The sequence below is a fragment of the Manacus candei genome, unplaced genomic scaffold (genome assembly GCF_025592945.1).
Source record: "Manacus candei isolate 608988 ecotype Guabito, Panama unplaced genomic scaffold, ASM2559294v1 h1tg000065l, whole genome shotgun sequence".
Lineage (NCBI taxonomy): Eukaryota > Metazoa > Chordata > Aves > Passeriformes > Pipridae > Manacus > Manacus candei.
In genome coordinates, this window is record NW_026138113.1 from 9,310,836 (window position 1) to 9,326,420 (window position 15,585).

General features: G+C 41.2%; 2 protein-coding genes across 9 annotated transcripts in view; one reads left to right on the forward strand and one right to left on the reverse strand.

The window, feature by feature from the left end:
• The first annotated feature begins 7,053 nt into the window (after positions 1-7,053).
• On the forward strand, positions 7,054-11,943 carry PDCD5 (programmed cell death 5). 3 transcript variants are annotated; one of them, XM_051806023.1, is made up of 6 exons: positions 7,054-7,162; positions 8,827-8,867; positions 9,736-9,797; positions 10,239-10,330; positions 10,574-10,645; positions 10,950-11,943. In XM_051806023.1, exons 1-6 carry the CDS (start codon positions 7,097-7,099, stop codon positions 10,995-10,997), a joined length of 381 nt encoding a protein of 126 aa, XP_051661983.1. In that variant the 5' UTR covers positions 7,054-7,096; the 3' UTR covers positions 10,998-11,943. The 3 variants fall into 3 exon arrangements, with proteins under 3 accessions (XP_051661983.1, XP_051661984.1, XP_051661986.1); XM_051806024.1 differs by having other exon boundaries at positions 7,127-7,196; XM_051806026.1 differs by lacking the exon at positions 7,054-7,162 and adding an exon at positions 7,204-7,230.
• An 84-nt stretch (positions 11,944-12,027) lies between these two features.
• ANKRD27 (ankyrin repeat domain 27) overlaps positions 12,028-15,585 on the reverse strand; it is a 54,690-nt gene continuing 51,132 nt past the window's right edge. For 5 of the 6 annotated variants that reach the window (XM_051806005.1, XM_051806006.1, XM_051806007.1 and 2 more), the window contains exon 29: positions 12,028-14,116. In XM_051806005.1, coding sequence (XP_051661965.1) covers positions 13,841-14,116 — 276 coding nt within the window. In that variant the 3' untranslated portion in view covers positions 12,028-13,840. The remainder of the gene's footprint in view (positions 14,117-15,585) is intronic. The other variant, XM_051806009.1, reaches the window with a different exon arrangement.

Sequence of the window (15,585 nt, forward strand, 5' to 3'; positions counted from 1 at the left end):
TAAACTCTCAGGAAGGGCTCTACTCTGCTGCATATCTAGACAAAGGAAGCTCTTCCCACACTATTTACTCCCCACTCATGATTCTACAAGTGTCTTGGCTCACAGCTCTGCAGGATCCAGCCCAAAGCGACACAACAGCCCCCGTGTGATTTTAGATGGTTTGTACATTGTCACTTTTTATAACAACACTTGTAGCTCCACTTCCTCAAATGCAAGTACAAGTGATAATCCTTTCCTGTATAATTTTGCAAATTAAACCTAAATTATTCAAAAGTACAGCTGCTGTTGTCTAATCCTTGCTAGTTCTTTATGCAGCTTTCTCTATGTAAGTCACAATTTTTTCTTGGAATCCAGCACTTGAATGAGTGCAAGAAGTACCTTCTGTCATGGTAAAAGCAGAAACCTTCCTTCAAAAGGGAAAAACCAATGACATTTTCAATATCTTTCAGTATTTTATAACAATTACTTTCCATTTTATTTCAGGCAGCTGGAAGACCCTTTCTGCTGTTAAGCACAGTGTGCTGTATACAAGTCCAAGGAGATGTAGAACAAATTATTTAAATACAATAATGTTCCTAAAAAGACATACTTGTGCAGCCAGAAACACCTCCTACGTGACTTACAATCAAATTAAATGAGCTATACGTGCATATCAAAAAGTGAAACTGGAGATGTGTTGAAATCAGACAACACTGTCATGATAAATTGTCACTCAATAACATTCTAATGATATGCTCTGTTTTCCCTGGTTGATGCCTTCCTGCTTCCCAATTTAAATACATTATTAATAATGTCAATAAACAGTTAGAAAAATCTTTCCAGAAAAGCTTTTCATAAACATCCTAAGTTTCACATGATAAAGTTTTTCTGTTTCCCAGAATTTTGATATATGTGATGACACAGAAAGAGTAATTTCCCTTTTTTTAAAAAATGACCTTTGCATATGACTTTATCCGACTCTGTAAGCATTTGTTTTTCCTCAAAACTATGCTACTTCCCTATAACTACCTTAATAAAATGTCTGTGTGAGAAGCAGATTGCTGTTTTCACATTCAGTACCTAAACCACAACAAATGTATGTGCTCTGAGAGTATTTTTCAGTTATTTGTATACATGAAGGAAACATAAAGAATCCATTCATTCTTGCTTGTCTTTCCTATTTATAAGCATAATTCTCCAAAACTTCAATATCTTTTGCTTTGGTCATCACATTTCTCTGTGTTTCAGAATCCCAAACTATTTTTACCTCACCAGAACTAATCAGAAGAATTTACATTGTCAGAATTTGCAGATTTGGCAAAGAAAATGTAGCTGATTCCATCCTGCCCAGCTTCCAGCAGAAGCCAGGCAGGCTCCTGGTGAGGTGCTCAGCATCCAGCCTAAAGGGCTGCTGAGAAGCCTGGTCTCCCAGATTCCACCGTTCTGGGATTGGACTGCAGCCCTATGGCTTGGGATGTGAAGGCTTCCAGGGTCTGGAGCAGACAACTGCCACAAAATCAGGGAGCCCACATCTGCCAGCCAGGAGATCTGAAAGCCACAGATGGACTGACCTAGATCCGGTGTAACACTCTTCCACAGAGACTTGCTGGAGTCGAGAGGGGTTTGCTCCTAGGTGGAAGGAACCAAATTTTTAAAGATCACAAATCAGCACATTTAACAGAAGGGCGCTTAAAACAGCCTTACACAGACAATCCTCTGAAGAGAAAATTTGTTTAAGTAGCTACAAACACTGTGACAGTACCACACACTGGTGTCTGTGCTCATTTGAGGTGTCTTACACTGCACATCTCAATTAGCATGTGTCAGTCAGATCAGCAGTTATTATAAGAAATATTCTGGTTTAGTTGGTAATAAAGAATAGTATACTACCCACAAAGGCAGAAAGCCCCTTTAAAGTTTTAAAGTAATTAGCTCATCTTCATCTTTGAGAATTAAAGAAGCTCTTGAGTGATACAAATATTTTAATTTGTTTGACTTATGCTTCGAGCTCTTACATGTTAAAAATACTTTATCTTATTAATGCTGGAAGTTTGGAAACCAAAGCTTATGGATGCAGTTAGGGCATATAGGAAACTTATAGAAGGGGATACAGAGTAGAGACAGTGGGTTAAAGTGAGTAACTTCAACATTTTTAATATGCATCTTCTATTGCATGGGCTCTTAATTAAATAAATAATTAGAACCAATAGTGTTCCATACCATTTAAAGTAGATTCTTTTCCACAGGCTACAGCAAAATTTAATAGTTGAAAAGCAAGAAATATTTCTCTTAACAATGAAAAAAAAAATCTACTGCATCTCTTACACCAGTGTCATTTCCAAAAATAAGTAAAAAACCAGCAGTAGTTCCTGTTTGTTCCTAAAGCAAGCAGACACACTACACAGGAGAGAACTGCTGGGTTAGTGCATTTCATTTTTACACGGTAGTATCTTTTAATAGAGCCATGCTTCAAATTTATGAAGTTCAAATAATATGGAAGTGTTTATTTGAGGTTGTTTTGGGGTTTTTTAAAGCAAAAAATAATTCTGGTGGACAACAAGGGTAAACTTCCAGACCTAAGTTTAGCAACAATTCCTTAACTCCTAATTTTTTTAAAAAAGTGAGACTACCTAATTTTATTAAATAAAAGAATACTACTGGCAACTGCAATATCTTTCCTTCTAACTTACAGAGATATTTCTAAATTGTCTACTCCCTGTTATTCACGGTTCAGATATTTATTTGGAATCTGGGGAACATGTGTTTCAGGAGAAGCAACGTTCATATTCAGCTGCAGAGAGAGCTAAGGAAGGAGGACAATCCTGACCTTATCTTACAGAAAGTGCTTAACCTGCTCAGCTGGTCTTCACATGGGCACAAATACAAAACCCAAAAAGAGAACAAACAATCCCATGTATAAGATTTTAGCCAAAAAAACCCAAAGGCATTCATGCTCTAATTCTTGATAAAGCACAAGAAAAAACACTTAACACAGATGTTTAAAAAAATTAAGGCATGAAAGCACACATAGCAACAAAAATCCCATTAATGGCTTCAGCCAGGTTAAAGTAATTATTGACACTTCTGTAGCAGAGCAAATCCATGAGTGATGGCAATCTTGAACAAGGAAATACATACATACATATATAAATGTATAAATATATATATATATATAAAGATATACACACACGCACACACAAATTTAATGGATTTTCCCATGAACTGAAAGCTGCACATGAACTCAAGTACTTTGCAGGTGTTGGACTTAAGCTGTGATTAATTTCCTACTGAAATCTGTAAGATACTTATTATCAACTTCACAGCTTCAGTATCCCACTTTTCATAAATATATATATATAAATAAATATATATATAAAGGAATATCTGAGTGTGCTCCTCAGAGCTGATGGCACTGCATGGATTATATTTTCTTTATACCCTTTGAAATAAAATGTAATTAAAAAGTCTATCTATAAAATTGTAATGAATAATATTTTCCTTGTTTCACTCCTGTCTTTTACAATCTAAGATCTCCTCCCACATCATCATTCCATTTCCAGATCTATTCTACTGTACTTTGATATCATTGCATACAAATCTTTGCAGATCCATGACCCAGCCTGGGCAGTGTTTCTTCAGACTGTATTTATTCATTTAGTGCCCACTGCTGAGGCACCTGTTCAGAGTGTTGCATTGCAAACAATCCTCGTTAGCATTGGTATGTTTGTTATAGAAAAACTGAAATTAAAGGGGAAATTTTCTATGGCTTCAGTAAACTTTGGAATAAACACAATATCATTGTGTAATAACTAATTAGATGCTTAAAATTCACTGTTAATTATTGAAGATTATATATTTGGGTTCTACTGCTGATGTAAATTTTTCTTCATTTCTCTCATATCAAATACTGAATTAGTTTTTCTTTTTTTTTCTTTAAATATTAATTTTTTTTAAATGTCTTAGTTTCTGCAAGGTGGAAAAATCTTGCAGTGCTTATTTTGAAGGCACTGCAATGTATGCCAATTTTTTTTAAAGGCCAAGAGCAAATTTTATGTGGCTAAATTGTACTAAAATTTTAATTTAGGCCAGAGATGACTAAGCAAGGATTTTATCAAGCAAGGATTTTGTCAAGCAAGGATTTTGTCAAGCAGGGATTTCAAGTGTATCTTCCAATCAGAAGCACTAAACATGGAGTTTGCAGAGTGTTGTCACAACTGTAGGTATTTTGTTTCATTTGCAATTGCTTGAGGAAGGAGATGTTTTCTTCATTAGCTTATTCGTGCATTGCCATTCTTCTGTTATGGCTGTAATGTGGTGTCATTCCAAGGATGATTATAAGGTCAATGTGAGCATTACTGAAAGAGACACACCATTTATAGTGATTAAAACCTTGTGGAAGAAATCAGAAGCATTTCTTGAGCCCTCTAGTGTCTGAGATGGAGTCTCAAAGGGCTCAGGAAGGATCCTGCTTATTGACATTGATACCCTTGAGATTTTTACAGATCTTTTACAGTACTTTTCCTGTCACTCTACTGATCTACTAATGTACATATAGTGCATTATTCCTTGCAACCCAGCCGATACTTAGCACCTTTCACAGCTGACATTCTTAAAAAATACAAAATATTAGTTTTAAAAAAATGGGGGAAAAAAAGACTTTTTAAAGCAGCTCTTTTCTGTTTACCATTTTTCATCAATATAAATGATATGCAGAATTCCGTGGATATATCAAATGTCTAAATCTTTTAGGAATCCACCATTTCTGCATCACATTTAAAGGTCCTGAATGTCATAAAGCAACTCTACTGATACTGAAAAGTCTGTGTCTGTCCTTCCATGCTTTCACATTGAGCTGCCCGGTTTGCAGAGGAAATTATACATACCTCCAAGCTGAAAAAGAAACTAGCCAAAAATCATACACAACCTAAAGCACTGCTGCATGACTCCAGATTCCTTTAATGAACTAAACTCTTCCTTTTCGCTTCCCGAACCTCACACTGTAATGGACAATAACTATGACAACACCTTCTCAAAACATGAAAACTCATCAGCTGCCAGCTCACTGCTAATAAACTCATCCAAAACACCTTATTAAGTCATAACCTTTAAGTGTGTGAGCAAACACTGTGCAATCAAACTCGCAACACAAATATCTATAAAGCGAGATGAAGTATTAGGGTTACTGCGGCTTCCTCTGAGCAAAGCCAAGCATATGGTGGTAAAATGGAGCATGAATTTACAGCAACAGAGATGCACGATATAGATTAAAGCTTCATCTGTGAGAACATACTGCCCGGAAAAAAACAAAACAAAACAAAACAAAAAAAACCCCTTTTTTTGTTTTCTGGTTTAAGGCACGATGAGCACCAAATGCTGTTGCGTGGACCGAGGGCTCCCTCTGCTGCCAGCGGGGAAGGGAAAATGAACTAAAACCAAACCCTGCCTCCAAAGCCACTAAAAACGTGCTCCCGAAGTAGATTTTCAATTTATCAAGGACTAAACAGGCTATGCGAATGGATGAAAAGTTTTCAGGTAGGATGGACAGGCTCCTCTGATCCAATTAGAGCATGCAACGTGGAAAGAGCCAAAGAAAATTAGTTTTATCCAGCAATTCTGTCAAGCACTTGACACATTTTGTTGCATTTTAAAACTAGACCAGAAATATTTGGTAATTTATCCTTATAGAAACCTCTGTTTTTAGGAAGTTGTGGATTATTCATCCTGGTAGAACAGATTTTTGTGTTCAAGTTGTTGCTTTGGTTAAATTAAATCTCAAAGCACAAGTGAAAGACCTACGGCCTCTAATGAGAATATGTGAGTGACCAGCACTGAAAGCTGAAATTTGAGATGTCAAAGTTACTTATTTAACATGACTGCAGCTATTAAATGACTGTGACAACAATAGCTGCTTTGAGTTGCTATTAAGGTGACTTTGTACACAGCTTGATCAAGGCCAGTACCTTTGTCAGTTTTGTTTGGGTTTTGTGGGTTTGTTTTTTGTTGTTTTTACGGGTTTTTTGTTTGTTGGTTGGTTGGTTTTTTGTTTGTTTGTTTTGGTTTTTGTTGGGGGTGGGTTTTTTTGGTGGGGTTTTGTTTGGTTTTGTGCATTTGTTTGGTTTTGTTTTCTTTTGGGTTTTTTTTTGCTTGGGTTTTTTGTTTTTATTTGATTCCAGGGACAGGGCCATGGCTGAGGGGCAGGATGTCTTTCAGTCCCTGTTGCTGACTGGGATGCAGTGGGTACAGCACAGTGAGGTGCTTTTGGGGAGTCACTGCCAAGCAGAGCGTGGGGAAGGACGAATCCATATTGCCCCTGTGGGATGCTTGGCCAAATCCTGCCCCTCTGCCTGGATTTTAGAGGCAATCAGAGGGCCTGTGGCAGACCCAGAGCCCAGAGCCACGAGTCCAAGGACAGCAGTGACGGTGTGGAGTCACTGGTACCAATGGACACAGCAAACCCTTGGTGTTCTGGGAGCCTGGGAGCAGCTCCCTGGGATCACACACACAATGGACACACCCTGTGTGCTCACACACCGGGCACTCACGGGGCTGACCCCATCCCATTCCAGGACTCCTACACTCTGTGTGCTCACACACAGGGCACTCACAGGTCTGACCCCATCCCATTCCGGCTCCCGACACCAGCAGCTCCCAAAAGAGGGGCAGCTCAGGAAAGACCAGGAGCTGCTGGAGAGGGTCCAGCAGGGGCCACGGAGATGATTTTGAGTCTGGAGAATCTCTCAGGCAGGGAGAGACTGTGTTTAGTTTGGAGAAGAGAAGACAGAGAGGGGATCCCATCAACCCAATGTCCAAGGGGTGTCAGGGGAATCCCAGACTCTCAGCGGTTCCCAGTGACAGGACGAGGAGCGATGGCCATGAATGAAACCATAACAAGTTCCACCTCAACATGAGGAAGAACTTCTTCCCATGTAGGGTGGCAGAGCACTGGAACAGCCGCCCAGGGAGGGCGTGGAGACATCCCAAAGCCAGCGGGACACGTCCCCGTGTCCCCTGCTCCGGGCGGCCCTGCCTGCACCATCGGCGCTCGATTGGCCGCGCCTGGCGCGGGCGCCGCGCTCGGCGGGGGATTGCTCGGGCCTGGGCGGGCCTGGCCTCAGCAATGGCGGACGAGGAGCTGGAGGCACTGAGGGCCCGGAGGATGGGAGAGATCAGAGCTGAGCACGGGGTGAGAGATGGGGGAGATCAGAGCTGAGCACGGGGTGAGAGATGGGGGAGATCAGAGCTGAGCACGGGGTGAGAGATGGGGGAGAGCAGAGCTGGGCACGGGGTGAGAGATGGGGGAGATCAGAGCTGGGCACGGGGTGAGAGATGGGGGAGATCAGAGCTGGGCACGGGGTGAGAGATCAGAGCTGGGCACGGGGCGAGAGATGCGAGAGATCAGAGCTGGGACCGGGTGAGAGATGGGGGAGATCTGAGCTGGGCACGGGGTGAGAGATGGGGGAGATCAGAGCTGGGACCGGGTGAGGCACCGCCCGTGCCCCCGCCCGGGCCGCTCTCGGCGGGCGCGCGAACGCCCCCGGGGGGCTGGAGGGGAGCGGGGACAGGAGAGGCCTCTGGTGACTGAGGGGGCGCGGCCCGGCCGTGCCGGGGGCCTTGGCTACAATCGGCACTGCCCGGGACCCGCGGTCACCTCCCCTCGGCAGCCTTCCTGCCCCGGAAGGTTCCGCACACGAGCGGTCCCTCGCCCGACCTTGCTCCACACCACTCACTGCTCCATGGATTACCTTCCAGCCATCTCGGTTTTCAGAGCTGAAGAGTCACGGCATGGTTCAGGTTGGAAGGGGCCCCTGGGGATCACCCAGTCCAACCCCACTGCCCAGGCAGGGTCACCCGGGGCAGGGGACACAGGAACGCATCCAGGTGGGTTTGGAATGTCTCCAGAGAGGGACACTCCACGCCCTCCCTGGGCAGCGCTTCCAGTGCTCTGCCACCTTCAAGGTGAAGAAGTTTTTCTTCCTGTTGAGGTAGAACTTCTTGTGGTTTAGTTTGTGTCCATTTCTCCTTGTCCTGTCGCTGGGCACCACTGGAAAGAGTCTGGCACCATCCTCTGACACCCCTGGGAGATCTTTGTATGGATTTATATGAACTGGCAGTTTTGTTGTCCCTGTGAAGGCTCTCCCAGACCTCTGAGCAGCCCTGTTCTCTTTCTGTACAGTTTCCCATCCTGCTTCCACCCTTTTAAGTGTTACCTGTAAAATCTGAGGTGCAGATTCTACATAAAATTCAGGTTTTTCCTCTTTGTTGCTAGCTTGTGAATAGTCATCACTAATAGTGACTTGGAAGTTTGTCCCCTTTTATTTTTCATATGTATTAGTATTTAATGCAGGACCAACTCTTGCAGAACCCCCCTCAATGTCTTTTCATTGGCTCCAGGAGTTAGACTTGATGATCCTTGTGGGTCCCTTCCAACTCAGAATATTCCATGATTCTGTGATTCTCTGACCTCAGCTGGGATTGGGTTTTCTTTTGTTTTGATAAATACAAAGCATTAAATTTAATTTCACTTAACTTACCTTAATGGGTTTATAATGCTTTTGTCAGTTTTCTGGGCTTTGGGGAAGTTTATTAACCTACACCTAAGGGGAAGGCAGTCTGTGGATAGATCCAGGAGCAGCACTCATCCCACTGTTGGCATTGCTGCATTGTGAGGAAAGCAGAGGGTGGCATTTTTATTTGCTGGGGCAGCAGATTCCCATTTCCAGGATCTCATCCATGGCCAGGCGGGTTCAGGCAGGTTTATGTTCCATGGATGCTGCTGGAATATTTAAATGGACTGTCCTGTGTGAAATGTTCCTGGACTGTGGTATTTACTCCGCTCTCATTCCTTAGGAGCCTCCTGGTGATCCATCGCAACAGGAGGCAAAACAGAGGTACCAATGAGACTATTGAATTTTGGTCTTGCATCTAATAATAATTTTTAACCATTTACTCTGGGTTTTTTTTAGTATTTAATTTCTTTGGAAGACTCCCCCTCATTTGTTTTGTTGTTGGAAAAAACACCTTGGCTCTTCAAGGTTGGGAAGAGTTCGTGGTACAAATCTTGAAGGCTGGCACAGCTCCTCTCAAACTGCTGCTTTGTCCGAGTGACCACTTTGGGTTTGGCTCTGTTACTGCAGCAGGAACAGCCTTTCCTAGCTGGTTTGGTTTTTCTGGGATAGCTGTTGCAGTTAAAACTATGAAACAAAATGCTTTGTGTGGGAACAGTGTTCAGTATTTGTGCTCAGGGGAACGCTGAAAACAAATGTTTGAAGAGCTGACTTGGCACACAGTCCAAGTTTTTATTGACTGAAATGCATAAACTAGAATTGCAGATAGTCAAATACTGCAAATATATGAAGACTTAGTGAAAAATGCCAAATACATAATGAGGTTTGGGTTTGTCTTGCCATTGCAAGGACTATTCCTTGTGCCTGCTTTACCATACACTGCCTTAGGATGAATTCCACATGGAACTGAACACAGGATCCAAAGTGGGTAGTCTCTGAGATGTAATCATAAGCAGTAAGAAGGTGTAAGTATTAAATTCCATCTTGATTTCTTGGAAGACATTGCCAGCTGTGTAACTTCCATGTACATAGAAGTGCCTGTGAGAGGAAAAGCTGTAAAAGAAATCATGTAACTATGAGGTTTTAAGTGATCTTCCATGAATCAAAAGTGTTCTGTAGTTTGCTGTTCTGTACATGTTATTTTAGGTATTTGAAATCCCACTTTTAACGTGTGGTCCATTTTCCCTTACAGGGAAGCAGAGATAAGAAATACTATTTTAGCCCAAGTTCTTGATCAAGCAGCCCGTGCAAGATGTGAGTATCCAAGTAACTTTCTAATCAAAATTTCTCACCTAGTGGACTCCAGTGCTGCTCAAATCCAGCAGGTGCTTGTATGGAAGCCAGACTAGAAAAATACTGTTGTTGCTGAGAAGATAAAACTTGCAGCAATATCAGTGATTGGAGGGGAGGATTTAACTGACATCTGAATAATGTTAATCAATTATTTTTTTTTAATTAATAATAGGAATTTTAGGGAAAGTAAAAATTGGTTAATCTAATAATGAACAAATACTTTAAAGTAAGAAATGTAACTGCCTTGTGTCTGGCATAAATGAAAATGCTTTTTTCATTTTATTTCATAACCCTGGCATGAAGGAGATGATTTCAAAGGGACATTTGTCACTTTTTAGTTATTTGGTGAAGGTATTTGAGAATGTTTTAAACCCAAATGAGCAGAGCCTGTTTTTATTGCAGTAAGCAATTTAGCACTTGTGAAACCAGACAAAGCAAAAGCAGTAGAGAATTATCTTATACAGATGGCAAGATTTGGACAGCTAGCTGGAAAGGTGAGTATCTTTTCCCAGTTTTCTCACACATATTCATTTTCAAACTCAATTCACTCTAAAAAGAAAAAAGGATGTTTCTCATAGCTGTAAATTAAATAACTGAAAAGGCAATTGAGAGCTTTTAAATATTATTATATAATTCCATCAAAAACCTTTCATAAGAAAGGAAATTGCAATTCATTGGTTTTTGATACTAAGCATTTCTCAGAATGTGTTTGTACAGCTGGTCTTTCACTCTCCTAGGTATCAGAACAAGGTTTGATAGAAATACTTGAAAAAGTGAGTCAGCAAACAGAAAAGAAAACAACAGTGAAGGTAAGCTCTCTTTCCTAAATGTGATGTTGTTACAAAACAACAGAAAAATAACAGATATTGGACCAGTTTGGTTCAGGGCAGAACTTGGTATTTCCACCTCTCTGCCCTGCACTGGTGAGTGCTGGGATGAAATCAGAGCAGGAACATCTGAGCTGGGGTGTGACACTGGCAGCCCCACGGGGAGAGGAGGGATGGGGGATGTTCTGCTCCAGGTAGTGCACTGTCAAATGCAGAGTGGGAAAGGCTCGTGCCAGCCTGGAATTACTGTGACCCCTCAATTTTCACCTTACCTGTTTCATTTTAGTTCAACAGAAGGAGAGTACTGGATTCTGATGAAGAGGACGATTATTGATACCACTGTAAGGCTGCCAAACGAACGCCTGGAGAAGGGCAACGTGCTGGTATCAGGCAGAACGCAAGACCTGAACATGTTTACGCTTCTTCACTTTTTTTTTTTATTATTATTATTATTATAAAAGGCCAACAAATGAACTTGTAAAATAAATTTGAGAAGGGGGATTTTATAACTTAAATTTTTGTAGTCTCAGAGCCCCGAGCAGTGCAAGGTTCCCCACTTCATGAGCTTCATGAGCATGAATGTTTTGTTGCCCCTTACTCAGTGTGTAAGCTCTGCTTTCAGCCACTGCACACACTTAACTTGCTGCTGGTGGAGATACCAAACATAGCAGGAGCCAAGTGAGAAGCTGGGAACAGCCACCCTCCAGGAGTTTAAAATCTTGCCTCCAAGTCCCAGAAGTGTTAGAAAGGAGATTTCCTGAGCCCCTGAAGGACCCCTGTTGAGCCATTCAATGGCTCTCAACTCCTTAGTAGAAATTTAAAAATAAAGTGAAGGCATCAAATACTGTTTGGATCAGGGGACTCCATATCAGGCAGTCTGTGTAAAGAAATGGTAACAGCAAACAGCTGAACCACTGCTCTGTGAAGTTATTGGGCTATCTCCAAAAAAGCAAGTTAACTGTGTAACAGCACTGTTCAGACACTTGGTATCATATGTTCTTAAAACTACCTCCACTTTTATCAAATGGCTGGAGTGTTTCTTACTGGAAAAAAAAAAAAAGACCATTTTCCTAAACTTTCTGCAACTCCTGCATGCATAAATTAAAACTGAACTTGTGCTACACCTTTATTCAAAAATATGGTTATGGAAGTTAGTAGGATAAATACTGTAATGTGTTGATAAACACTCTACCACCACAGACCCCTTATCTGACATAACAGGATCATGTATGATTCCACCTGCAGTGTTTTTTGGAACAGAATAAAATTATTTCAAGTGAGCACTAGTGGGTGTTTTTCATCTTGTGTGAATGTGGTTAAAAAAAGTATTAAGCAGTTGTTATTTTTGTTTCATTTGGACTAGATCTGGAATTTTTCTTGAATATCGAGGTTATTCTTACAGGTAAGGACAAGTGACTTACTCTGGGTCATCTACAGTGTCACAAGAGGGAAGAAAACCTGGTTTGTCTCTTTCCTTTCAGGTCTTTTGGCTTGTAAGAGCTGAACATCCATCCTTTTTTTTTTTTAATGTGAATGTAGAGCTGGAAAAGGAGGTTATATGAAAATGTTCAATCTCACTAACAATATTATATTTTGTACACCTCTGTGCCTTAAATCCAAAACCACACAACCTAATAATCCGTGAATGTGGGAGGGAAGAAAATCATATTGAACTAAAGAGTAAATTCCAGGAGATCCTTCAGTTTACAGCTGGATACAAGGTGAAGTCTTCAAATGCCTAAAAAAACCAAGCAAGGAAATCTGCACAACAGATCAATGCTTGGACAAAAGGACTCAAAGAAAACAGCATTTTTCAAGTTATTTTACTAGTTTTTGCTTTCTATCATTTGGCACAAATCCAAGGCACATCAGAAAATCATATGAACTCATAAATTATTAGAAAAATAAACACATTACCATCAAATCCAAATGTCATTTGACATTTTAACTCTTAGATTAAAAAGTTATTTGAAAAACCCATCAGTCTGTCTTCCAGCTTTGTACTTTGCCAGGCAGGTTACTAATACCACAGTTAAAAGAAAATTATCCATACAAATAGTTTGGAAATAGAAATAAAAGGCAAGCTGGATGTGATGAGCCAAGAATAAAAAATCCTGCAGTGTCAAACCTGGCTTGTGCTATTTACACATAACTGAACAGTGGAAAATGAAGTTGAAATCTAAGCAGCCACCTCATAGTTCCCTGTGATCTTTCAGAGATCACCTCAGGGAATGGGGTGGGATTTGGCCTATTCCAACCAACTGATGAGAGAAGTACCTTTCATATGGGAATGTCACCTTTTTAAGAGCAGTCCAGAGCAGGCTCCTAAGCAGTTCTGTCTGCAGATGTTGCCCAGGTTCAGAATCATGAACAGTGGTGCATTTTGGCATTACTTGCTTTAGAGGAAGGGAAAACCCAACTATTTTGTGTGTCCCTACACGCTTCTGCATTGTTTTTTATTAGGCTGTGAACAGCCAAGTCCAAAGTTCAGCTTTGTCAAGGGCTCTCTACTTTTTCCCCAGTATTTTGGCTCCTGTGTAGGAACTTGATGCTGCAGCTCTAATACAGGGGAGCATTGCCAAGGAATCAGCAAGGATTGCATCCCTTCACATTAATAATGCAGTGCTGCAGATGTTATGCACTATTGTCTGCCCAGCTACTGAACTATACAGAAATATATACTATAATGGTTTGTAACATTACAATAAAAATAGAGACATTTCAGTTATCTCTGGCAATAAATACCTTGTTATCCAATATATCTTTTTATATATATATATAAATATATTCTCAATGTAGTGATAAAAACTGAAAAATGCAAAAATTATTCAAAGACTTTTAAAACAAAGTGGGTGGCTGAAAAATACAATACAGGGTTTCATTTGGTTTACTGTTACATAGAATTTTTTAATAAGTGCTAAGTAGGATAGGAAAGTAATTCTGCTGTCTACATCTTGGTATGTCCCTGTTTGTGAGATCAGTAATGATCTGGCTGTTAGTTACCTCCACCATAAACAGGAGTCAGTCTTCAAAGTGCTAAAACATTCAGTTTGTGCTGCAGAGCTGTCCTGTCCTCTGCTCTGAGCACAGGCCTGCGAGTGGCACTGATGTCTCTGACACACAGTGAAAGGTTAACAAAACTCACACCACCGAGTTCCTCAGCTTTTGGCATCAAATTCAGTGATCTGAAATGGAGTCCTCACAGCAGTCTTGTGACTGAGAACCACCCAGACTTCCAGGGCTGGATGAACCACTGTCACTGCCATCCTCTGCTGGAAGGGGCACGTTAACCGTGTGTCTCCGCTGCATTAACTTGCTCCTGTGAGGAACTTCCATCGTGTCATCGTGTTCCACAAACTCACCACTGCTTCCCCTGTCCACACCCTCAACTCTGCTCTGGGCCAGCGTTCCCACAGACTTTAACTTGGTTTTATCAAAGCTTTTAATAGCCATCTGTGAGGAGAGAGGAAGGGGATGTGAAGAGCATTACCTACTTTCTTCATTACAAAGAAGTAAAATGAATATGGTGTTATAATTATCACATCAATTGCATGGTATTCTTTATACTGAGATTGCAGCAAAGGATTAAAAATGGCAGGCTTTGTAGGAGAGTAATTATACTTTGGCTATATATGAAAAAATAAGAAGAGGCCACATCAGTACCAGAACTGAAAACAGAACAGGCATTCCAAAACTTATTTTCACTGCGGTATCCCAACATCATCCTAACTCTTCTAAACACCTTTTGTAGTGCAAGTCTCAAGGTACCTGAAATTAACAGCCCTTTCTTTTACTATTAAGAAACATGGAAGTAGCAATACAGACACGGTCAACCAGGCACTGCTGAAGGTAAAGGCAAAATTTCCCTGCTTCCAGTTGTTACTGGTGAGGGAAGAGACACCCACCCTTCCCCCTCCTCCCTTAATGCCTCTTTTTGGTCATTCCAACTATTGTATCTTCCATTTCCACACCTGCTCCTGATTTTTCCTTTACAGAGGGGGTGGCTCTCCTTGATTACTGGCACAACTGAGAGCTGTGTGGCTCGTGAATTCATTGTACAGCCACAGCTGTATGAACTCACCACAGCACATGGCTGAAGAGCTGTGTTTCATGGTCACATTAGTTTTTTGACACCTGTGTAATGACATGACACACTGCATTCAGTGAGCCACAGTTATAAAATCTAAATCCCACGTTTAATTAAGTAGTGGAATATTATCATTAATACAAGAAGTAAAAAATATTACAGCTTTATAGCATTATTTGGCATTCTCGAGGCTCTCTGCAAATGTTCAGTCTGCTAGGGGCTCTGAAATAGAACAGTATCCCATTTTCTAGATGGACATGAGGAGCAGAGCCTGCATTTCCAAGGCTGTGTCAATCTAATGACGGGCAGCTGCTGGACTAACCTGGTCAAACCTGCTTTGTTTTGGACAGGTTAGTTTTTCTCTTGATTTAAGAGTGCTGACATGATTCAGCAGAAGGTGCAACAAGAGCCAAAGGCAGTGTAAGGAGGAAGAGGGAGCACATGCTCTGGGTGAAGAGCAGCATCCAGCAGTCAGGTTGGTGTGGGGTGCCACCACACCCCCCAGCAGAGATGGATCTATCACATATATTTGTGTCACAGCTGACAATGCAACATGCACTTTGCTGTCACCCTTGCAGGCAGTCTCCTCCTCTTACAAGCAGATTTATGCAAGCCCTGATTTTAATCTACTGAAAAATGTGTCTCTTGCCAAAAGCATCCCTGCTTGGCTACAGCTCCTACAACGTGCATCGTTTTTCAGTCCTAGGTTTTGCTGTAATGACACAGAAAACAAGAGATGAAGCCTGCAATAAGAGGCTTAGGAGGTTTAAAAGTAAGAATAAGGTGTTTAAGAGGTGTTATTGAAGAGCACCACTGAAGTTTGAACAACGATGAA